Consider the following 22,850-nt stretch of genomic DNA (forward strand, 5'->3'; position numbering starts at 1 on the left):
GCCCGGTTGTCAGTGCAACAAGTAAAGGGGGGACTCTCGAAACATGGTGATCATATTCCAATATAAGGTCGGCGGAGTTGGGGGAGCCGAGCGAATATCGACATCGTCAACATAACCCAACAACGTTTCCCCTTGACCCGTTCTTCGCCGTCCTCCAAGATAGAATACCAACGTTTCTATCCTGCTGAAATTCGGTTCATAAGTGCCCCATGGATATATCTCCGTCCTTGACGGCGAGCAACTCTTCTCCTTTCTTCCCGTCATCGAGTTCATGTAACGAACGGAGCCTTGGCTTATTCATCTTGCGCTCCCGCCTCCTTTCGTCTTCAGGGCGTGAACCAAGCTGTAATGGTGTGACGTCACGCCAGTAGACAAAATAGATACCTGTTGCCTGGCACTTTGGGCAACAGCAGTTATATGGTCACAACCCCCACAACGCAAGTCATGTCCCTGATCGTTCGTTCTGGTCTCATGGTTTCAAGTTAGTGCTTTAGCGAAAGTGTTTCCAAACATCTACAGCCGAACGGCGGACTAGAGTCTACGAAAATATCCAACAAATTCCATGAAATTTAACGTCTAACCATCCTGGCGAAGCAGTTACGCGGGTCAAAGACTCTTGTGGAAGAGTGCACGGGACGAAGGCAGGCTGTCCTGGCTTGGGAACATGGCCCTTCAAAAAGCATCCATTCGTGGGGCCTTTGAGCCGGATACGATACACGTGAACCGTCTGGGGCAGGAAGCATATAAAGTATGTATGCAGGCAACGATGCCAGAGCCAACTGTATCATTTCCTACCCCGGCCTGATAAGCTGAGGATTAATCTCGCTTTCCCTTTGTCTACGCGATTGATGGATCAGATCCATATCCCCTTCTGAGGCGAAAACGAGGATGCCATGAGACATACTGTACAAGAAATAAACCCTCCCGACCCATCATGATAATGATGTCCATCCCTAACATCGCCGTATGCCGGCGAAGAAAAAAAAACCAAGGCCAGGCTCCTCTGCCCCCAAAACTCCTTGCTAAAACTTGAAAACTAATGCAAAGTGGGGAATCAAGAAAATGGCAAATCAAAGAAATGTCGAAGAAAGCCAGTGTATCCTGCTTCCGACTGTTGTGCTGCCTATTTTATCGCCGTCGCGGGGAGAGCATCTCTGGACGGCTAGACTCGCCGCGCGTTGGTCTGTCGTCATAGCGCTTGTTGACTGCACCCAGGACTACTTTGAGAATGCTTTCGGCCGTCAGAACGTGAGGGCCGGAGTCATGGTCCCAGGTGACGGTGTCGACGATGTCGCGGACATCGTACTTCTTTCCCAGGTTGTCGTCGAGCTCCTTGAGAGCCGTGGCGGCAGTTTCCTCGTTGCCGACCTGGAAGAATTGGATGCCGACCTGGTAGGGTGGGGCTTCGAGGACGTCGAGCTTCTTGGCAACGCTAACGATGACGCTCCGGGGATCGTCTTGCGGCGCGCCATCCGTGATGACGATCATGTTGACGGGCTTGACGGGCTTGACGGGCTTGATATTATTGCTGTTGCGAGTGTCGCCGTTGCGCTGGTCACGCTCCTTGACCAATGATTCTGCGTATTCCCGCATCCACGGCTTAAGGATGTCGTTGATGCGCGTGCCTGTTAGCGTGTGTCCGCCGGGGTGGACCCTACGGAACAGCTCCTCGACTTCCTCGGGCCGCTTGATGTTTTTGAAGCCGCCGGTGCCGTCATCGCATCGACGGTTGCGCGCGTTGAGGAAGTACACGTCGATGCCGTCTGAGTCACGCTCCGTGCAGATAGATGTGATGGTCCGGAGCACTTCCTTGACCTCGCGCCACGGGGCCCCCGCCATCGACCCGCTATCGTCGATCAGGAATTTGGTGTCGAATATGCTCAGGAACCCGTACTTGTCATCGGGCGACGAGATACTCGCCATCGAGATGCCCGAGCCGGCCGACGGCGCTGGCGATACTCCGCGCTGCGATCGCGGGCTACTCAGGACGATGGCCGGCGTGTTCGGGGCAGTGCGCCGCGTGCTCTCTGTGTACGGGGGAGGCGGGACTTCATTTTCGCCCTGCAGTTCAGCTGGAGGGGGGAATACGGGGCTGGCGTGGGACTGATACGGCGACACGGGTGACGGGGGCTGTATCTGCTCTGGGCTGGCAAAAGGATTCGGGCTGGGCGATCTCGATTTCTTGCCACTGCCTAGGAACTTGTCCTTGACAGAGCCGAAGATGGAGCGCCGCACATTGGTGACTGGGCTCGTCATGTTGTGCGATGGTGGAGTTTGTGGGGTGAGGTTTTTTCTTGTCTGAATAGGTATTCACTGATCGAGACAAAGTCGGGCACCACTGCTTTGCTTTTCGTGGAGATTGTGAACTTGTAAAGCTGTGAACGCGAAGTGGGAAGGGGTGAGGGGGTGTTTTTGGGTCGATGTTGCCAAGCAACAGCTGCCTCAGGTAGCACTGCTTGCGCTTTCCTCTGAAATGTGTCGCTCTGCAGTTGGTAGTTCAGGTAGATCAAGTAGGTAGTCTGTGGCTTGCCAGTCTGACCAGTCGTGGTAGAGTGCTTTGGACAAGACACTTGAAATGTATGGTATTTTGATATCGATCTGAGAGTACTGTCTAGACCGTTGTAGGGGGTTGAGTTTAGTGCACGAACTAAAAGCAACTTTGCTTTTTAGATAGAAGTCTTATATGAAATCCACTAGATCCACTCTCTGGTAATCTTGGGCCGTGGATGAGCATGTACAGCCTTGCTGTACGCCTCAACGCCTAGGTCACGGCCTTGCGGGCGGCTTGCCACCACCTCCTCACCTGTGGAAAGCCGCAGTTGCGTGTTTAGTTGCCATCACCAAATGACGAAAAGCGGGTTGCCAGGGGGCGAAGCGTCCCAGCCACTGCACTGGTCAGTGCGTCCTTGGGGGTTCCAGGTTAGGCACAGCCGCACTGGGGGCGCCTTGCCCAACGAGGTAAGCCTGGGTCTGTTAAGCTTTTGTGCACGTGAGAGCAGCGTGTGCTAACAGATACTAGGCGCAGCTCATTCTGCCTTGAGGTTAGTAGTGGTCGCCCCGCCACCATCTTCGTCTCAGGAGAATAGGCGGCATTCGTGACAAGATAGAACCGGCCGAATGGGCCGGCTTATATCTGGTATTCGATGAGGCTCAAGAATTCCATGGTTTCCATTTCATGCAAGTCATCCGCGAACGGGCGCCCAACATCGGAAGTCTCCCGCTATGCGATGGATGGGGAGACAAGGTCGACATGTGTGGGATTCAGTCTCAATGTGCCTCTTGATAAGCCACCAAGCGTAGGTGGCTGGCGTTGGTGAGGCGATTCGGCCAACTTGGATTTTTTTAATTCCCTTTCTAGTTCGTTTGATGGGCTTTGGATTGTGCCAACGTCCGTCCGCACGGGGTGCTGTTTAAATTTCTGACCGTTAGGTTCCTTTCCTTTGACCACCTCACCGGCCCTTGCCAAGCGGTGAGGCCTGATACCTACGGCCGCTCTCACTGCCTCGCAAGACGATTGGGCCAACTGATCATGTCACGTCGTTTCATGCGCCTCTTATTGCTCGGAGACATCTGACATTGAAGTCTTGGATTTGGAAATCCGATGGGCAGGCGGCTCGTTGTAGAACCAGAGACTCGGGAGCGAGCTGTTGAAGATGGTGTATGTCCGTGGCTTTTCTCGCAACAACCCCTAGTACTTAAAGGTAACAACTTAACAAGGGTGCGTGATAGTGGGGACTTTGCTCCTTCCATCGCTTCAGTTGTACTAAACTGCACAATTACTGCAATAAATCATGCCATTACGAAGCAGAGTAGCTAAGGTATGGACATAGTGCTTGCTACCAAGGCAAGAGCCATCCATGGATGCCGTCTTTGGTGTTGTAGCTGTGCTGTGCTCGTATCGTTTCCTGTATTCTGTTGGTCTTGCGGGGTTCAATCTGTTTTACGCACCCCGCGGTGGCAGTTCTTGGCAGGGGGCTGTCTTGGCGCCATGATGGTGGGGTAGCTGATCAACTTAGGTCGAAAATCGCGAGCTGAGAAGGAACGAGGCAATAAATGCCCTCATCACAGCATCAAAATACACGCCAAGAAAGAATATACGCATATATGTTATCAAGTCCCTCACGCATTATTGATTCCTCAAGTGGCGCGCCGCGGCAACGAGAGATAAGGTTCGAGTGGCAAGAAGAAGGCGTCGAATCAGGCCAAACGAAAGGCGCCTCGTTGATTTGTGCGGTGCGCGATGCGCGCATTCCTATACCAGCTGCTGGCCAGTCAGAGAGCCACGTTTTTGGAGGTGCATACAGAGCTTGTCGTCTCTGCTGTAATCCCAGCTCCAAGACGCAGAAAACTACTGTACAGTACCAGGCGCGGCGGGGTGCGCGATGGGCAAGCCATCGAATCGTTTTCTGGCAGACAGTTGCGGTGAGGCAGCCGTCCCACCAAAAGACTGGAAATAACTTCGGCGCAAGGTGCCTTGTTGTTATATAACTCCGACAGATGATTAAGATGTGCCGCCCGGTTTCTTTGCTCTGCCATTCGATCTGAGGAGCCAAATTCTGGCTGCTGCTGTTGCTCGTGTTACCTTCCTCACCGTCCTGCCGATGATGTCGTCGCTGTCATCGTCGCAGTCGGAATAAAAGAAGCAAAAAACCCCCCCCCGTCACCCGCTGCCCTTCTGTTACGTTCTTTCATCACCTAGGCCTGGTCTCTTGCTCCTATTAGACAATTCTTCCCCGCGTCCTCTTTTTTTTGACACTGCAATTAATTGCTACGTCTCCCTAGGAAATCGGTATTGTGTCGCCATCATGTCCTCCATGGCATCGGCCATCTCTGGCGCATTCGCGGCCCGCAAGTTCAGTATTAATCGTAACACTGGCGTCCCTCGACCTGCGCGTCGTTTCTCGAGTGTCGAGCCTGGTTTGAACGGTGGGAGCCAATCCTTCCACGCCTCGGCAGTGCTTGCTTGGCTGACCCGTGTCTTGTTGGCAACTAGAGGCTAGCAGCAAGATACATAGGCAGTTCCGAGCTGCCCATGAAGGGTACGCACACTGCGATTAATTGACTTGGTGGTCGACAGCACTGACAGGCCGTGTCTCAGACATCTTCCCCATGCCGGCCTAGACGCCACCCGCTCCTCAACCGGTGTAGTGTGGTGTACCGAGCGTGCTGGAGAGCATGGCTTCTTTGAGGAGCCCGAAAAGTGGGCAAACCTTGGCCGTACGTATCAAATAGCTTCTGCTGCGTATAATAGCTAACCGAGTGAACCAGAGGGCGCCCCTGAGGTACTCCCAACCAAACCACACCACTTCAGCCCGCCAAGCTGTGCTCTAACAAACCACGTGCCAGGTCGAAGATGACATCGAGGGCTGCTTCGCCCGGCCAAAGACCATCGATGTCAGCATGAGCGGTCGCGAGTACGGCCCGACTGCCGGAATCAAGCCCCTGAGAGAGGCCGTTGCCCATCTATACAACGAAATGCATCGCCAGGGCAAGTCCAGCAAGTACACGTGGGAGAATGTCGCGATTGTGCCGGGAGGCCGCGCCGGCCTGATCCGCATCGCCGCTGTCCTGAACAACGCCTATGTGGGCTTCTTTATCCCCGACTATACAGGCATGTTTTTCTTCCTTCGTCGTCATAATACCCGAATATAGGTTAACAGCCGGCTAGCGTACAATGAAATGCTCTCGCTGTTCAAAAACGTAAACCCACATCCGACCAAGCTCGCGTCTGAGCACATGCGCTAACGAGACGGCGAATCACATCTAGTTTGCAGCCATTCCCGTCCCCCTGTCTGAAGAAGACGGATACCACATTCACCCGGAAAAGATTGCCGAGGAGATCGCCCGAGGCACCGGCGTCATCATCACGTCGAACCCGCGCAACCCTACCGGCCGCGTCGTCGCCAACCCGGAACTGGCCGAGATTCAGGACATATGCCGCGAGCGAGCCACCCTCGTGAGCGACGAGTTCTACTCGGGCTACAACTACACCAGCAATTGCAACGGTTCGACCATTAGCGCCGCCGTGAGTACTTGTTGCCTTTGTTGCCTAGTGTTACAACCCGGGGCTTTACACAGAGATGGAGGGACTAGGGCTGATTCTTCTCTATATCTAGGAGAACATCATTGATGTCGACGAGGACGACGTCCTCATCATCGACGGCTTGACCAAGCGCTTTAGATTGCCCGGCTGGCGTGTGGCTTGGATTATTGGACCAAAGGAGTTTATCAAGGCGTATGTATTCGTTTCCGTTATTCCTTTCTCCATTCCTGTGTCTGTTGCGCATGAGTACTAACCGCCGGCTAATACAGCATCGGATCTTGCGGCTCCTACCTCGACGGCGGCACCAACGTGCCCTTCCAGGAGGCTGCTGTTCCGATGCTCGAGCCCTCGCTCGTCCAGAAGGAGATGGTGGCGCTGCAGACGCATTTCCGCGAAAAGCGCGACTACGTGGTCGAGCGCCTGCGCAAGATGGGCTTCGTCATCCGCTTCGTGCCCGACTCGACCTTCTACCTGTGGCTCAACCTCGAGGGCCTGCCGGGTCCCATTTCCGACGGCCTCAACTTCTTCCAGGCCTGCCTCGAGGAGAAGGTCATTGTCGTCCCCGGCATCTTCTTCGACCTCAACCCCGCCCGCCGCCGCGACCTCTTCGACAGCCCCTGCCACCACTTTGTCCGCTTCTCGTACGGCCCGCGCATGGACACGCTCAAGATGGGCTGCGACGGCATTGAGCGCGTCCTCAACAAGTGGGTCCTCTAGGCGGGCAAACTACGTACACTAGACTGACTTTGCGTGCTTTCAGGTTCAAAACTCTGGCTTAGGGGGCCAGCCTTGAGGTGGAAGCTGGCGGCGATGGGGATCATACGGGGTGAAGTGTGCTGGCAAGCTTTTCTTCGGCGGTGACGGGGTTGCTCTTGGCGATGGCGAGCAGAGCGCTGGCATGGCTGTCGGATTCGCTCATCACCTCGTCTCTTGCACGCAGGAACGACTCGGCGTATCTTTTGACCAATACATGCATTTCTAAAGGGAACAAGGGGGACTACTCCGACGCGGCAAGCAATTGGCTTTGTGCTTTTGGAGAACAGCACCCTGGATTTGGGAGCGGTGGGAAGCAACAAGCGGTATTTGAGGAAGCCTTAGCGTTAGGAAGAATCTAGTTTTCAAACACTTGGCTTTCCTGTCTAATCCAGACATCTCACTTCTGGGGACTGGCGGCTGGCATTGAAATGTGGCCACTAGCTTTGATAATTGGTTGCATGATGCGAAACCTAGCCGAGGAACAGAACAGAGATTCCAACCCCGCCGCCGTAGATGGGCCGAACGTCATATAAAATCCAGAAAGGCACACGGAACGAAGTCTAAAACGCAGTAAAAATTGTAGGTTTGCCAACCTCGAGATGAGCTTCTTGGGTACTTCAATATGTCAAGGCTGCAGGCTGCTCACTCGACAAACCCGATTGAGCGCTTTACTGAAGATTCAAATAAAAAGACATCACAAAACACAACGATACACACACAATATGCAGAGAAGGTGGCCTTAGTGAGCCAAGCAAGTAATGGGTCCACTGCAACTGTCAATTGCAATTACTATAATAATACCCGTACAAATCCTCACAGAATGAGCTGAGGAGAAAGAAAGCATCCACCCAGCCATCCATGGTAAATCCCGCCTTAAATATATTTATGTACGTCCGTCTCGTCCACCTGCCTGTCTGCCCGCGTGCCTGTCTCTGGAAATGGAAAACCCTCTCGTCCTACTTACATAGCCTATCTAGGCGATACTGAGAGACCAAGCTTGTCGTGTCGTGTCGTGTGATTGATTGATATCGCATGGGCCATATCAATAGGCCTGCCCTCGTCAAACATGACCTTGGGCAAACATCTCGTATTTCAGGCATGACCGAACATCGACATAACGACCTACCCTACAGACCTCGCTATGGCTTCTTTTTCAGGCCGCTTAACCTCATTCCAAGGCTGGATTCATAGCTATAAGTAGGACCAACAGGACCTTCATTTTTCGTCCTACTTCTGCAGACTTTTTCAGACAATTTAAGCTTTACCTTCCTGCATCAAATGCTGTTGGATTACTGCACTTCAGGATTTTTTACTGGCTTCAATTGATTGTCTTCTCTATCTTCCTGGCTTTCTGGCAGTGCCAGAAAGCCTCCTTCTTATACTACTATTGTGGTGGCAAAATAGGTGGCAAAATGAGTGGCGAAGTAGGCCGCGAATCCTTTGCCTAGCTCCTTCACAGCCCACATTCCAGCATGTTCCATCTGACAAATGCCCTATTTTCCATTGCCCTGTGAATGCGCGTGAAAATTGACTATGTCAGTGCAAATGCAAAAGCCCTGCTATGCGACGTCGACTCGGCTCTCGGCAGAAGAGCTTGCGATAGATCGTGACGATACCATGAGACGTGAGCCAGAAACTAACTAACTGATCCGCCGACCGTGAACTCGCCAACTCCGAAACGCCCGAATCCCGAAACCGCAAACGATGGGAAACCCGAATAAGAAATGGGTATCAACCGGCCGGGAAAATGGACAAGGGAAAGGACTCCGCGATGACTCCAAGCGATGAATGACTGAATGAATGAACGACCGAATAAAGCCAAGCCAACCAAGACTAGCCTCCGAAAAGAGAGAAAGAAAGAGGAAAAAAAAGAAGAGAAACAAGAACAACAGAAAAAAGTCCGTTCCAAGCTTCTAAAATTTTAAATTCCAACCGTGAAAACACGCGCGCGCGCACGTACACACAACTGTCCGCTATGTCGTGTCGTGTCGTGTCGTTCGTTCATTCATTCATTCGTAGTTATTCATCTGTCGCCTAGATCTAAGCCACTATTGAAGCCACTTTGAGCCACATCCGAGTTGAACCTTAAGAAGGCCCTCTATGACGCTCACTTCCTACAGGCAATTTGTCGCCCAGATTTGAGCCACTTTGAGCCACCCTTCAAGCCATAGTCGGCTTATTCCGTCGTCGGCTTATTCCGTCGTCGGCTTATTCCGTCGTCGGCTTATACCGTTATCTTACGTTTTTGACCTTTGAAGATGTGTGTTGGTTGAACCAACAAGACAATAAGCGGCGGAGGCGGCGGTAGGAGGCATAGGGCTACAGGGTCTATATAAGGAAGCTTACAGCTTCGTCCTTGGAACCTTTCTTCTAGCCTAGACAGACAATTCAATGCGTTGTCAACTTCGATCACGTGCAATAGTTATGAGCCCGGCCTAATCAAAAATCGCTTCCGCAACAGCATTTCGGCACCTCATTTCCAAGCTCGTGTTCTTAGCCAACAGACCACTCTCAATGCCTTTAAATCCTTCCTTCTTTCCTTCTTTTGATCAGTCAAACCGACAATGGCTTCGTCAGCTGCAGCAACTACCGCTACTACTCTCTACAAGCCCGTTCTGACGCGCCTGTCAGAATGGCTCGCATGGTACGCTGCCCTGAAAAAGGTCGATGGCGACAGGAAGCTCGGTGAAGCCGTTGACATCAACAACACCACCTGGCTCCCGCTCCCCGAACTCATCTTCTACGACTTGAACACTTCCTCGATCATCGCTAACCTCAAGCCACACCTCGCATCGCTGAAGAAAAGCGTGACCTAGCCGATAACGCTACCGCTCAGCAAATGCAGTCCTGGTAGAAGCAGGAAGCCCTGATTCGAGAGATCAAGGAATGGATTCACTCCAGCACAGCCACTACGTACGCTGACCTCACTGAGCCTGAAAATACGACCCTGAAGGACATCGTCAGGAAGCTACATACCCTGGTTTCAATGTCTAAAGGAGAAGAGGTTGAAAGAGCCCGGGAGGCATATACATGCCCTTACCGGCCTGATGCCGCCTTCCACAAGCCTGAGAAGTGCTGGGCCCTACAGGAGGTCATTACGGGCAAGAAAGGCCGGCATAACGTCCCGAAGAAAAGGCTGGACTACGCCCGTGAGGAACTAAAGAAGCCTAAGTGGAAAGAACTGGCCCAGAAGATTAGAAAGGTTTCTACGACCGAAGAAGGAGAAGGCTGGCCGAAGAACTTCGTAGCTGCGATCTTTACGGTCAACGCAGTCAACTACGGCCCTCACCCTCTCTCACAATCTATCATCTTCGATATAGGCGCTTCAATCTACGTCGTCAACTCCAAGGCTCTACTGAAGCCCGGCACGTTCACGCCCTCTACAGACGAAGACTTTATACAAGTCGGCGATAGCTACCTAGCTATTGAAGGCAGAGGCACCTGGTTCATTAAGAACGCCCTCAACGGTCCGAACGGAATGAACACGGTTGATCTAACCCTCGAAGATATGGCCGTTATTGCAGGCTTCCACGTCAACATCGTCTCAGACACTGTTCTCTATAACAAGGCCAAATTCTGGCTTGCAGGCTTCGATAATACGATTAGGTTCGGGACTCTGAAGAAGAATAAGGTTATTATTACACTCATGACTATATATAATCTCCCTATTATCCAATATAACGCTATTTCCTCGTGCTTTTCAGTGCTCAATAAAGTGCCTAGAAGTGATATAGATATATTCGTGCTTCTAGTAAGACGGAGTTATTAACAACACCGGCCTTCCAGGGACCCTCCGCCCCTAAGGGAGGATCCGGGGCATCTCTGGCACCTACGGTCGGGGCATCTATGGGAGGAAGCCATTAATAGGCTGGTTGATAACATAGGAGGACAAATAGCGGCAAGGGACTTCAAGGACTGTGAGGCCTGCAGGCTAGGCAAAGCGTACGAAATTATCTCCCGACGAGTATCGGAAAATCGCTCAAAACAACCGTTTTGGAGGGTCTCGATGGATCTCTTTGAGTATGAGGAGGGCTTCAACGGCCGCTAGCACCTCATAGCTATTAAGGACGAATATAGCGGCGGTATCTGTGTCTTCTCGATGGCCAAGAAGAACCACTCGGTAGAAATAATCATTGACTTTGAAGCCTGGGTCAAAAGGTAGTACGGTCTAGCGATCTGTAAGATTAGGATTGATAATGAGAGGTCGCTAGTTAACCTAGATAACCAGAAGCTATCCCGCTTCGAGAACTGGGCCAAAGACGAAGGCATCGATATCGAAAGGACCCCAGCAAGCACACCAGAGCCGAATGGAGGCGCTGAGAGGGCAGGGAGAACGATCAAGACGAAAATTAGGACCATGATTATAGCCTTACGGCTACACGGAACTCTCTGGCCTGAGGCCTCGAAAACGGCTGCCCGCCTACATAATATATCGCCCTCACGAACCCACGGTTAGAAAACGCCGTACGAAACAGCAGAGCAAAAGGAAGCCAAAGGACTTGATCAACGCCCTGAGCCTACCTCTCAACTTCAACGAAGAGGAAGAAATACAGGGCCTACATCGTCAGCCATTATCCAACCCTAGACCTGGTTGGTATTCCTGAACGCCCCAAGAGATGCTAAAGACCTAAGGAATGAAGAGCAAAAACGGAAGCGGGATATGATAGAGTCGACTTCTTTTTTTTTTGGTGTCTAGCCCTCTGTCGAGACATTTTCTTTTTGGTTTTCTGTGTGTGGTTATATGAATATGTTCGAAGCCGACCTGCGAAAAGCAGAAGGGCGCCCATACCGAGAGAGAGAGAGAGAGAGAGAGCCCATCGCGACGTGAATGCCCGAGAAGAAGAGAAGAGAGATGATGATTCGAAACTTCAATCAACCCCTCCTCCTCCCCAGTCCCCAGTCCCCAGTCCCCAGTCCCCAATCACGACATGATCAGGACCTCGGACTTGCTCAGGCACTTGGGCATAACCGCCAGCCCGCGGTCGTCGCGCATGGTGATGATGGGCGTCACGGCGAGCTTGATGCGCGCCTGCTTGATCTGCAGGATCACGGGATCCTCCCTGTGCTCGATGGCGACGTGGCTCTCGTCAGAATACTTGGCGCCCGTGTCGTTCCACACATAGCTGAAGGTCAGGCGTGACAGCACGAGCTTGGCCGACAGGTCCCAGGCGGACGTGGTGACGTTGTGCAGATCATAGAAGGCCTCCTGGTGCATGTTGTGGCCGGGGCGCGCGCAGACGAGCGGGCCCATCATCTTCTTGAGCTTCTGGAAGTGGTCGTTGACCTTGTACTGGCGGAACGACGCCCACTTGTCGTGCACCGTCATGCTCTGCACGAGCTCGGCCTGGCGGTCGACAAGGGCTTGCCGCTCGTGCGGCTTGACAACGGCCTTGCTGCTTAGCTGTGAGGTGAGCTGCTTCATGACGGCGTCGTGCTCCGTGTCGAACTCGAGCCAGCCGTCGGCCGAGAACATGAACAGCACCATGTGCTGCGCGATCAGCCGCTGCACGAGGTGCGGCCGCGTCTTGGCGTCCTTGAGGAGGGCCGTCGCCTGCGCTTCGCCGGCGGCCTCGTCGGCCGGGCTGATGACGCGGCACATGTACTTCCACAGCGGAGGCGAGCTCGCCTTGATGTGCTGCACTATGTCGCGCGCCGCGGGGGTCTGCATGTACGAGTTGCAGAAGCCGAGGACCAGGTTGAACATCCTGGAGAACTCCTTCGCCCACTGCACTGCCTCGGCGTCGGGGGCTTCGGACACGGGCTCGTCCGGGATGGTCGTCAAGGCTAGCTGCTTCATCCGCGGCACGGGGCTGCCAAGCTCGTCCGCGCCAGAGTGTCCAGATCGGCGGTCTGCGCTAGTCCACGTGTCGTCGAATCTGGCTAGGCTTGGCTGGCGGCGAATGTACATGGCTGAGACGGCGCGGTGCAGGCTGGCCTTGGACGCTCGCTGTCCGGAGTCTTGTGTCTCAGCAGCCGCGACCGAGGGAGGCACCCTGCTCTCGTATCCCTGAAGGATGCTGTTTGGGATTTGCTGGTAGACAATTCTAGTTGCAGGGTTGTAGATGCTGGCCGGAGCTGCTTGGTAGACACTGGCGGGCACTGCCTGGCTTGTGACACGCGAAGGTTTCCGCCACGACTCTTGAAGGTAGCGGGGAACCTCCGGTGCCCCCATGGCCGGTCCGTACGTCAAGTTGAGGGTCGGTTCAGCGGGCGGCGGCGAGCTCCGCTTGATGGCCCCCAGTGCGTGTGCCTTCTCGGCAGGGTCGGCGTGGTGCTCCAGCCACAGGTTTCTCTTGCCGGCGAGCTGCTCTCGGAGGTGCTGTGAGAAGCGTTAGCGGGATAGTTTGCAAGATTCAGATGAGATGTGTGGTGATTTGAATGTCAATGTAAGCTTACCTGGATGGTCTTCTCGTCTTCAAGCCGGAGCGTCCGCATGCTCTCCAATATGGCGTCCAGGTTCTCCAGGCGCTCTTTCTCGTTCTGCAGCTGGGCCTGCAGCTCGTGGATGGCCGACTCGTGCTCGGCCCGCATCCTCTCGTCCCTCATCACCATGTTGGCGATGGTGATCTTGGTTCGATCGACGACATTGCCGCGTCGATTCGCATCCTCGTCGAGAGCGTCCACGAGGTTTATAACCTGGTAGAGATCCTGCTGCAGCAGATCCTTCAGCTCGGCTGGCCACTGCTGGGCCGCCACCACGTTGTGGACTCTCACTGTCCGAGCCTTGAGATCTGCTGTCAGTTTGTGGGCGTCCTGTAATGCGGGGTGGGACTAGTTAGCATTTGATTTTTGCTCCTCGGTGTTGGTGTTAGTGTTGGGGGCGGTGATGAGAAGGGAGAGGGCGTAGAAACATACCGCCGGCTCCAGGAGGCCCTGCTCCATCTGCTCGTTCTCCTTCTCCTCCCTCTCCTGGTGGAGCTCCTTGACAACTTTCTTTACGACGTCCATGCTTAGCTTCTGGTACTTCATGAGGATTCTGATAGCTGGCACGCTGTAGAAGCTTACATCGGCACCAATCATGTCGATCCTCTCGGCAAACCGCCGGACCTGTTCTGCGAGGCTCTGCCCGGCACTCGCTGTGTCTGCCGCCGTCAGGAAGAAAGGCGGAGGAGGGGCCGGCGGCTGGCCTCTGGGCCCGCGCAGCTTCGAGTTTGGCGGTAGCAGGTCACTGCCCGTGCTCGGCTTGGCCGTGCGGCGATGACGCTGCCCTAGGCCCTCTGGCGTCTTGGGGTCGACAAAGGGGTCTGAAACTGGCACGTTACGAACCTCCGACTTTGCTGGCTTGGCGGCCTCTCTCGCGAGAGGCGCGCCAGCCTTCTCCGACTTCTTCGCCGTAGAAGGCACCGGCGAGTGCCCGTAGAGGAGCACTCCGCCTGCTCCCGGCGGCGACATGAACAGGCGGACGCCGCCTTCTTGCGAGCCGTCGCTGCTCGCCGACGACGGACTCTTCTCCATTTTCTTTTCCCTAATTATCGCGAGAAACACGACGTCAAGGTTAGTGGGGCACGAGGCGAGAATGAAAATCAAATGAGATGGATGATGCTGCTCGCAGCGGATTAATGAAGGAAGATGAAGAGAGTTGCGCCCGGGAGAGCTTGATGAGGAGGATTTATTGAGGAAGCGTGTTTGTGCTCGAGGCGGTGACGCTCGAGGTTTGATGGCGGGAGAGGGTTGTGTGCTCGGGCGAGGGCGAGCTAGGGAAGAAGAGGAGGCAACAAGGTCGGGATTTGAGGAGGGGAAGAGCTTCACGATGGAGAGAGGGTAAGTGTAGCAACGAACCTTTTGGAAAAAAATCTAGGCCGGATTGAGGTTATCGTTAGTTTTGTGTGCATAAGAGCAAAACCGAGAATAAGGCGGGAGATGATAAAGGTCGGTCGTTGAAAGAAGGAGGAAGAGAGGTAAGCCGGCAGAGGGCAGGCGAGTTTATGCAGGTCCGGTGTGGCAACTACAAGCCGGGTCAAGAGGGCGGGGGCTGGCAGGTAGGGTGCTTTCCGCCCAAGCTGTAGTGTATGGAACCAAGGAAATGAGAGGAATATGAAAGGGACGGGGATGTTGCCCGGTGAGCAAGACGTGTGCCTAGGACCGATCATTGACAGCGGCATGGGGTGAAGGCCAGAGAGAGGGGAGGACGAAGAAAGAGCCGAGTCTTAAGGTTGGAGGCAATGTCAGCTTTTGATTTTGAAAACGCGATATTCATCAGAAATCTGCCCGACGCGAATCTTCCAGGGCCGAGCGGCCAAAGTGTAATCCGCTGGATTGCTATGCGACGAAGGTGCTCCCACAAAACTAGACCTAGTAGAAATAGATGGAGCAGAATAAGCAGCCCGACTATGCATACCTAAAAACCACCAGCGCTCAAAATCACCCTAAAGGGGGTTCCTAGAGGGGATAAAGAATCTCTTTCGCAAAAAAAGTCGCCGGCGCGTGCCCGTTGTCGATTTGTCTTGAACATCAACGGCCTAAATAGCCAGGGAGGCAAAAAAAAAAATTCAGTCTCGAGACCGCCCCGCCCCGCCCCCATCGGTCTGATCCGAAAGCTGTGATGGAAACATGTCAACGCGTCGGTCAGGAGAGTCGAGGGCCAACAGAAGCGAGCAACACGACACCCCTTTTCAACTTATCCGTTAAATATGCGTAGAGCTTAGCCCCGAGGGCGGCGCGGATGAAAGAGGTGAGGTTGTTGTTTGGCTGAAGCCGGGAAAAAGAGACTGGAGGTGGTGAGGAAAGGAAAAGGAATATGTACCTGAGGCGGGCAAGGCCAGAGAAGGACGAGGAAGCCGGCTGACCAGAGGCCCGGAGAGGGAGACTGTGCACGCGACTGAGGACCCTGACGGCCGCGAGGGGGCGTGACGCGAAGGCGAGAGTGAGTTGCTTCGGTAACTACCTACCTACCTCACCTACGTCCCTCAGTAACCGTGCCCCTTTAAGAACCACACCCCCTCCCCTGAAGAGCCGCCCGCCCACCTTGGCGCTCAGGGGCGGGTGAGGTCATGAAGGGCGAGACGAGCCGCGTGACCGCCTACCTTGTCGAGAGATAGGAAGCTTGTGAGAAAAACAGTCGCGTCGTTGGGACTTTGTCACGCGTTGGCCTCTTTCTAGTCACGTCTGGGTCTGGCAGCAGAGGGTCTACATGAAAAAAAACCAAACTACGTAGCGAGACTAGCAAACCCAACAAAACAGTAGGACCAGTTAGACAGAAAGAGCAGTGAGTGATATACGTACGTAGCAAGATGGCAAGGCCAGCAAGACCCTTTCAGCCAAAACATTCCTCCTTAGTCCTTGATTCTCACGTGGGCTTCCTCCTGATCACTTACACCATTTCACAGCATGGGACTGCTCCTCTATCTCACTAGGGGACTTCTGTAGATGCGACGAGAGTGACGCTCTATCCTATCCGTAACTGGCACATCATCCCACAGCCACCACGCACTTGCTTGCGCCTGAAGACTGAGGGGCGCCACAGCCTGCCGCACCATATGCCAGTCTCCGGAGCAACCCAGCGCCAGTCAAAGGCAGGCAACCAGGCGGCAGCGCGAAAGGATATGCGGCTTCCTACCTATTGGCTGGCATTGTCCATCATGGGAAGGAGGTGTTCAAATGTCTTCGGAAAGTCTTTATTTTGTGGGCTGTTCATATCCCATTTATGCACGGCGTGCCATCTGTAAAGGGATTGCCTTGCTGTACACGAGATGGGATAAGGGCAAGGTGCCTGGGGGATCACTGTCACATTCAAAGCCAACCATATACTACTTGTCTGGACAAGGTTTCATAGCAGATAGCGACGAGGGCAAACGCAGGGGGGGATCTTCCAACAGTCTTGTGCACGTCAAACAGCTGTCTATGCCCACAACGTAACCAACAACAATCACCACGCCGGCATCATTGCTCACATCATCATTATTGACCACACCACCATAAATTTTGCCCAACAACAGCAGTCCACATCGATAGCCCCATGCAAGTATCAACGGTATCACCTACATCAAGACATCCGTTTAGCGCGGCGACGGAAACAGATTCGGGCGTTTACCCTGACAGCACATGGAAAGTAAGCGCTCTAAAGGTCAAGTCTGGGAAAGGGAAATCCAAGACATCACGATCACGTCCCTTGGCAGGCATTAGGGTGCATAGAGTTGTACCCGTCTCCCCCTAGGGCTTTTCTGCTGGCGCAGACGGTCACTTTCTGTCTATCCCGAAGATATGAGGAAAGACATGGCTTCTGGTTGATCTGATTGGACCATCTTGGTACCCACCTTATAGTATTAGACGAGAGGAAAGCAAGATATTGGCCAGAAAACAATGGATCACCAATGGCATTGAAGGCCAAAGGGATTTCCGGAGAAAAGGCTGATAGGACTATACCCGGAGCAAAAGGAAAACCGAGACTAGAACACGTCAACTAGGAGGTAGCCAGGTCTCGAGGTAGATCTGCTGAGCATCAGTGCACCATCGACAATGACAAGGAAAAGAAAAGGAAAACCACAGCGTTGACCAGGTCCGCCACATTGACCAGTTTCGTAACATCTCACTCGCCGCATCATTCAGGAGCCTATGAGACACTGTGGTAGTTTGTATTCAGACAAGGGCAGTTAAGTAGTTAGGGGAAGAACCAGGAACCAGGTTATTGAGGTTGCCCGATACTGTGGGAGCGTTCTCTGCAAAGGCGAATGGTCTGCCTAAGTACAAAGATCAGCAACGCCTAACGCCGAAAATGTAGGCAGTGACTGCCTCCGTCCATGCCGAAACGAACAAGAGAAAATGGTTGGCAGTTTCTGTTTGAGAAGATCAGTGATATCGAAAAGAAACTCGAGACTTCGTGATCTTAAGGGAATTAGGGGAGACCAGGAAGTATGTCGAAACCGCCGGGAATTTTCCGTGACTCGGATAGAGAGTGAGAGTAATCTGTACAGGTGAGAGTTACGACCACGATCGATCTGCAGTCGAAGGTACTGTCACTAGTGTCAGCAAGCGCATCGAGTGAGGGGACAGGAAGGCCAGGTAGGGACCGGGGAGACCAACGGTTGAGAGTCCTAGATGTAGTAGTCAAGCAGGCGATAGCCGCAATTAGCGTCCTAAATCGCTTTGGTGCGAGAGAACAAACTGCTGTAAACAGCGTCGACAACAGGCGCCGCTGTGATCATTCGGCCGTCGAAGTAGCGGCCATTCAGGCCTTTGATGGCGTTCTCACCCCCGGCCAGCTTCTCAAACTTGAGGTAGATATCACCATCCGAGTTGGGATCGATGGCAATGTGAAGTACGTGGCCGTATTTCTCCTCCGCCTCCTCGCGGACTTCGCCCTCGAGGGTCTTGATCCACTCATCACCCTCGGGCACACTACAAGAGAAGCAAAGTTAGTAACTTAACCCACAGCTCGACGAAAGGAAGGTAGAGGATAACATACGTCGAGGGGTCAAACATGTTGTGAAGTACAACACAGCGGCTGGCCATGTTGACATTCAAAGGCAGGGGGGCTTTAACTTCCGCTTTCGGCTTGATCACCTGCCGCTCGGTTGGAGCAGCTGGCTCATCAGTCCGCGCGAGCTTTCGCATGAGCGCATCGCGGCTGTAATTATTGAAATTTACGCCGGCGACATCCGTATCGTCGAGGGCACTGGCACCAGTCCCTTTCTCGCTCTCACGTGCACCGGCGCGATCAAAGTTTGCGGACTGGCCGCCGCGTCCTCCAGCACCCGAAAAAGCTGAGCCCTGGAACTGAGAGTGGTTCTGGCCTTGGAACTTTTGCAGGAGGTTTGCAGTTGACTCGGGCGTGAATTTGTCATTGCCGAGTCCCACGCGGATCGGGCGGCCGGCAAGATCGAATCCGTTCATCTTTTCAAGAGCATCGCGAGCCTGGGCGGCATCACGGAACCTGCACCATGTTAGCACGCATTCAACGATGATGACTCGTGAGCCGAAAGAACTTACTGAACAAAGCCATAACCGCGGCTGCGGGCGTTGTCATCCTTCTGGAGTTGCACGAACTCAAGCTCACCAAACGGCTCGAAGACAGTTTGCAAATCCTGCTCAGTGATACTAAAATGGATATTACCCACATAGAGGCGGTGAAATGGGATTGAATTTGGATGGTTATTGGTCGGCTCCGTGGTGCGGACTTGGCGGTTCTTCTCCGCCTCGGTCATCTGGACGATGACTGGGATGCCGAGGAGCTTTTGACCGGTAAGCTGCAGAGCAGCAACCACGGACTCCTCGCTCTTGAATTCCACGTAACCAACACTAGAATTTTATGAGCTAAATGTAACGCCAAAAGAATGCAAGAGGGAGTAAACAGAATAGAAACATACCCTTTAGACCGGTTGCTCACACGGTCTTTAACGATTTGGGCCTCAGCGACCGGGCCGGCTTTCTCGAAGAACTCCTTGAGTTCCTTAGTTCGCAGACGCGCTGCAAGCTGCTGGACAAAAACAGTACGACGATCACGCTCGTCCTCAGTCGGTTGAGGCGGGGACGGGTCGCGGTCGCGGGGCACACTATGACGGCCGCTTCCACGATAAGCACGATCGTCGTCACGACGACGGTAGTCGCGGTCGCGTCGGTCGCCTCGATAGTCGCGGCGATCATTGCGGTCTCCGCGGGGACGGTAGTGGCGGTTGGGAGAACGCGAACGCGAGCGGTCTGAGCGACGATAGGAATCACCTCCACGATAGCGGCGGACGCTGCGGCCGGAATCCCTGCTACGGCTTCTACGACGGCTCATAGCGCTGCCCGTCTCGCTACGAGGGCTACTTCCATGGCGATTGCTGTGATGACCATTGGGCGACTCGCCTCCTCCGTTGGTGGTCTTTGGCTGCTCCTTCGACGAAGCCGTCGAGTCTAGCAAAGCCTCGACGTCCAAACCCGACATTTTGGGAGATGGTACGACGTAGGCCCGCGCGGTCGGTCAAATGAAAGATTGGGGTAAGACTCGTTTGATTCGTGCGAAATGCAGGTGATTTGAAGATGGATGCCTCTGTTCGCGAAGTTTGGAGATGCGGGAGTGGGAAAGGTGGGAATCGTGACGCGGTGTGCAAGGAAGAAATGCGTGGCGAGTGATGGTGTTGAGTGAGGAAGGAAGGTGCTTAAAGTCAAGTTGACAGGTAAATTGTGGAGGCCTGTAAAGTCCCGCCTGCGGGGTTTTTTGCTGCACGTGGTAAGACTTGATAAGGAGATTTTGAAGGTGAGAGAAGGTTACGCACGGACCATCGCCGACCCGCTGAAGGTTGGTTGCTGGCAGAACCTGAAGCGCCGGAAGCTGGGCGTGACCACTGACCACCCAACTGACGAGAACCTTTTGTTGGCAATGCAAAAAACAGGCAAGTCTGTCGACACGGTCAAGCTCTGGCGGGAGGACACAGGAGTGTATGTACATACCATGCCGGCGGACTGCCTCGGCCTAGGTCATCACCCCAGCGCAGTGACAGTCAGAAAATCCCCGAGACGTCAAGAATTGTGGTGCCTTGTAATTATAAGCCTGGAATGGATATGTAAACCGAAGCTATCAGGCTGGCTGCTGCCGCTTGCAACACTGCTGCAAGTAGCCTGCAAGCTGCGTCAAGCCAAACACAACTCAGTTCTAGGTATCCGTAGCTTGAAGTTAACGCCCAACCTCTTCGAGAGAAGACAACCTTTATCATGCCCCTCTCTGTCCTGTATTTCTGCCTCTCTCACTTGGATTCGCCCTTCAGCAGGCAGAAGGATCTCACCCGCCTAAATCACATCACGCACACTTGATAGAGCTCATCCCCAGCAATACTCCACCGTCGTCACTTCCCACGACAGTGGAGAGCCGCCTGGAAGCACAGCGTCAAATCGCGCCAAAGCCCCACCTCATAAACCTTCTCCCCGCTCCACTAAGAGTCCACTCCCACAATCAGCGGCGCCCCCAGAACAGTCAGCCAGCCAGTCAGCGGGGAGGCCAGGCGGGCGGGCCAACTAAGGAACATAGCCCACAACAGTGGACCAAAGTAGCACCCCCTAAAGTAAGGGCAAAGTGGCCGAGTGGTTAAGGCGTTGTGTTTAGGAGATCTGCCTTCTCTAGAGAAAGCAGACGCCCACATTCCGCAATGGGAAACCGCGCGAGTTCGAATCTCGTCTTTGTCATTAATTTTTTGTTCCATCATCCCCATCTAAGTTGATGGCTCTTCATGTTTTTGTCCTCTTCCTCTTTTTTTCCTTTTTTTTCCTCCGCTCTTTTATTGAGTTCCTTGAGGAGGCCAACCAACTAATATTTAGATCTCCATATCTACTTAAAGAAAGTCTCGCGCGCGCACATTCTTTGTTCGTGGTATTCCGGAATGGTTCGTAGTAGTACTACTGTGGGAGGGGGGGTAATGATTTGTTCATTGATTGTCTACAGAAGTAACTAAGGTTTCTGGGTGGGCTTGGTTTTGGTGGATCGGCACGCAGGCTCCTGTGCGCTCACGTACCACGTGAGCCGGCACGTGCCTGGCGCTACCTCCCTCCTGCACCCAAAAGTACGGTCATGAATGCCGCTGTTCCAACATTCTTAATCGTGAATACTTATTATATTATTTAAAAAAACGTATCCACTTTCTTTTCTTTTCTTCTTTTCTTTTTTAAAAAAAAAACATTAATTCGATATGCTACATTTTGGATTTCCACTTTCTACTGCTATCCCCGTCTCTCAACTTGAATATTCTCCTGTTCTTATTTGTCTCTGTGGATTGGTTCGGGAGGGCGCAGGAACTGGTTGGGCCCTTTATCGTAGGCGTTCATAACAGGGGCGACGGGCGGTGACGAGGATACCTGCAATTCCCTCCGCTACGGGCGACTTGGTGCCCAGCTTGCTTCCCAGTTTTGGGATAACATCAGTGGTGCTCTACGTGCGTAATTGTGTTCCGTTGCACGCGATCGAAGTTGACAGCGCATTGAATTGTCTGCTCAGTAGGTCTAAAAGTACAGAAAAGAACGCTTCCTTATACTCATGGAGAGAGGGCAAGGGAGGCGCAGCCCGAAAGAGGGCATTCCGAATGAAATGAGGACATTCCGAGTCAAGAATGAAGGAAATAACAAAGAGTGAAGGAAGCTCAGAGGCATGTCAACCAGGGCCTGTCCAATTCCATGAAAAGTGGGTCAATTCCAGACGACATGTTCCTTGAGCTTGAAGCGGTGAAATGGCACCATACGACAACGACAACAACAATGCCATAAGACGAGCCTTACAGGGTACTGTTGCAGGGGACTGGCCAGGAATTCAAATGCAACAAAGAAAGAAACACTACCACGTGCAATGGTCTGGTGACCTTGATTCAAGGAAAAAGAACGTGATTTCTAAAGAGTGGTTAGGAAAAGGTGGGAGAGAGTAGTGCCGGTCCTCTGATCATGAGCAGAGCAGGCCAGCTAACATATATGAGGTGGATTGGCCAAAAGAAACCAAGAAAAGATCGCACTGGGCTAAGTCACCAAGGGCGCAAATGCACTTTTTGTTGCTCTGGGCCCCTTAATACGTACATTGATGGTAATGATGGTTTATTTCATCTGTTCAAGGAGCGACTTCCACAGTTAGATCTATCACCAAGTGAAACAGCTTATACCCATCACCACGCAGACACTTAAAAGTACTACGGTGGTGATGAGTCCAAAGTTATGGAAGCCACTCCTCAATAGACACGACGGAAAGATAAACCTTATACACATACAAACATACGTAAATCCCAGCATATCATAGCACAGCACGTTCCTGCTGCCCTGTGTTCTTCACAAATAGATAGGTCAAGACTTCGAACCACCAGAACTCCAGATGGAACAACCACAATCCGCTCCAACCGCACTTAGACGTGGAAACACAAGAATATACATTATTGCTCGAACTCATATAGTAAGCAAGCAAGCAAGCAAGGAAGGAAGGAAGGAAGGAAGGGAGTAAGCAAGCAAGGACGTAAGAAAATAGTTGCTCGTATCAAGCCCGACTCAGCTTCAGCGAATGATGAAAGACGAGCCCGTACGACAGTCACCAAACTGTCTCGATCCGGTCTCAGGGATTATATTTATACATCAGGGCAGTCAAACACTGTGCTTAGAAAACAGTTTGACA

The 22,850-nt window shown here is 53.1% G+C and overlaps 6 protein-coding genes and 1 non-coding gene across 7 annotated transcripts; 4 read left to right on the plus strand and 3 right to left on the minus strand.

The window, feature by feature from the left end:
* Positions 1-1,128: 1,128 nt before the first annotated feature.
* B0T26DRAFT_680393 (uncharacterized protein) lies at positions 1,129-2,256 on the minus strand (the record flags this gene model as incomplete). The annotated part of the gene is made up of 1 exon (XM_060440486.1): positions 1,129-2,256. One exon carries the CDS (start codon positions 2,254-2,256, stop codon positions 1,129-1,131), a length of 1,128 nt encoding a protein of 375 aa, XP_060291849.1.
* Positions 2,257-4,814: 2,558 nt separating this feature from the next.
* B0T26DRAFT_654700 (pyridoxal phosphate-dependent transferase) lies at positions 4,815-6,760 on the plus strand (the record flags this gene model as incomplete). Its single annotated transcript, XM_060438567.1, has 9 exons — positions 4,815-4,926; positions 4,994-5,039; positions 5,099-5,217; positions 5,269-5,282; positions 5,347-5,615; positions 5,661-5,700; positions 5,768-6,025; positions 6,117-6,235; positions 6,313-6,760. 9 exons carry the CDS (start codon positions 4,815-4,817, stop codon positions 6,758-6,760), a joined length of 1,425 nt encoding a protein of 474 aa, XP_060291850.1.
* Positions 6,761-9,363: 2,603 nt separating this feature from the next.
* On the plus strand, positions 9,364-10,961 carry B0T26DRAFT_756217 (uncharacterized protein; the record flags this gene model as incomplete). Its single annotated transcript, XM_060446061.1, has 3 exons — positions 9,364-9,606; positions 9,753-10,430; positions 10,848-10,961. 3 exons carry the CDS (start codon positions 9,364-9,366, stop codon positions 10,959-10,961), a joined length of 1,035 nt encoding a protein of 344 aa, XP_060291851.1.
* Positions 10,962-11,720: 759 nt separating this feature from the next.
* Positions 11,721-14,646, minus strand: B0T26DRAFT_790111 (uncharacterized protein; the record flags this gene model as incomplete). The annotated part of the gene is made up of 4 exons (XM_060446842.1): positions 14,579-14,646; positions 13,655-14,264; positions 13,196-13,552; positions 11,721-13,118 (listed from the first exon to the last, which is right to left on the minus strand). Exons 1-4 carry the CDS (start codon positions 14,629-14,631, stop codon positions 11,721-11,723), a joined length of 2,418 nt encoding a protein of 805 aa, XP_060291852.1. The 5' UTR covers positions 14,632-14,646.
* A 3,225-nt stretch (positions 14,647-17,871) lies between these two features.
* On the minus strand, positions 17,872-19,661 carry B0T26DRAFT_656300 (CC1-like family splicing factor; the record flags this gene model as incomplete). The annotated part of the gene is made up of 4 exons (XM_060438701.1): positions 17,872-18,133; positions 18,201-18,668; positions 18,725-19,033; positions 19,102-19,661. 4 exons carry the CDS (start codon positions 19,659-19,661, stop codon positions 17,872-17,874), a joined length of 1,599 nt encoding a protein of 532 aa, XP_060291853.1.
* A 1,119-nt stretch (positions 19,662-20,780) lies between these two features.
* On the plus strand, positions 20,781-20,896 carry B0T26DRAFT_t225. The gene has a single exon. It is a non-coding gene; the product is annotated as a tRNA-Leu (tRNA).
* Positions 20,897-21,814: 918 nt separating this feature from the next.
* On the plus strand, positions 21,815-22,215 carry B0T26DRAFT_727941 (uncharacterized protein). Its single transcript, XM_060442879.1, has one exon. It carries the CDS (start codon positions 21,931-21,933, stop codon positions 22,120-22,122), a length of 192 nt encoding a protein of 63 aa, XP_060291854.1. The 5' UTR covers positions 21,815-21,930; the 3' UTR covers positions 22,123-22,215.
* Positions 22,216-22,850: the final 635 nt, after the last annotated feature.

Source organism: Lasiosphaeria miniovina, assembly GCF_030549165.1.
Source record: "Lasiosphaeria miniovina strain SMH2392-1A chromosome Unknown B0T26scaffold_7, whole genome shotgun sequence".
NCBI lineage: Eukaryota > Fungi > Ascomycota > Sordariomycetes > Sordariales > Lasiosphaeriaceae > Lasiosphaeria > Lasiosphaeria miniovina.

Coding starts and splice junctions, on each gene's coding strand:
- B0T26DRAFT_727941 (XM_060442879.1), top strand. CDS start 21,931: ATGGCACCATACGACAACGACAACAACAATGCCATAAGACGAGCCTTA.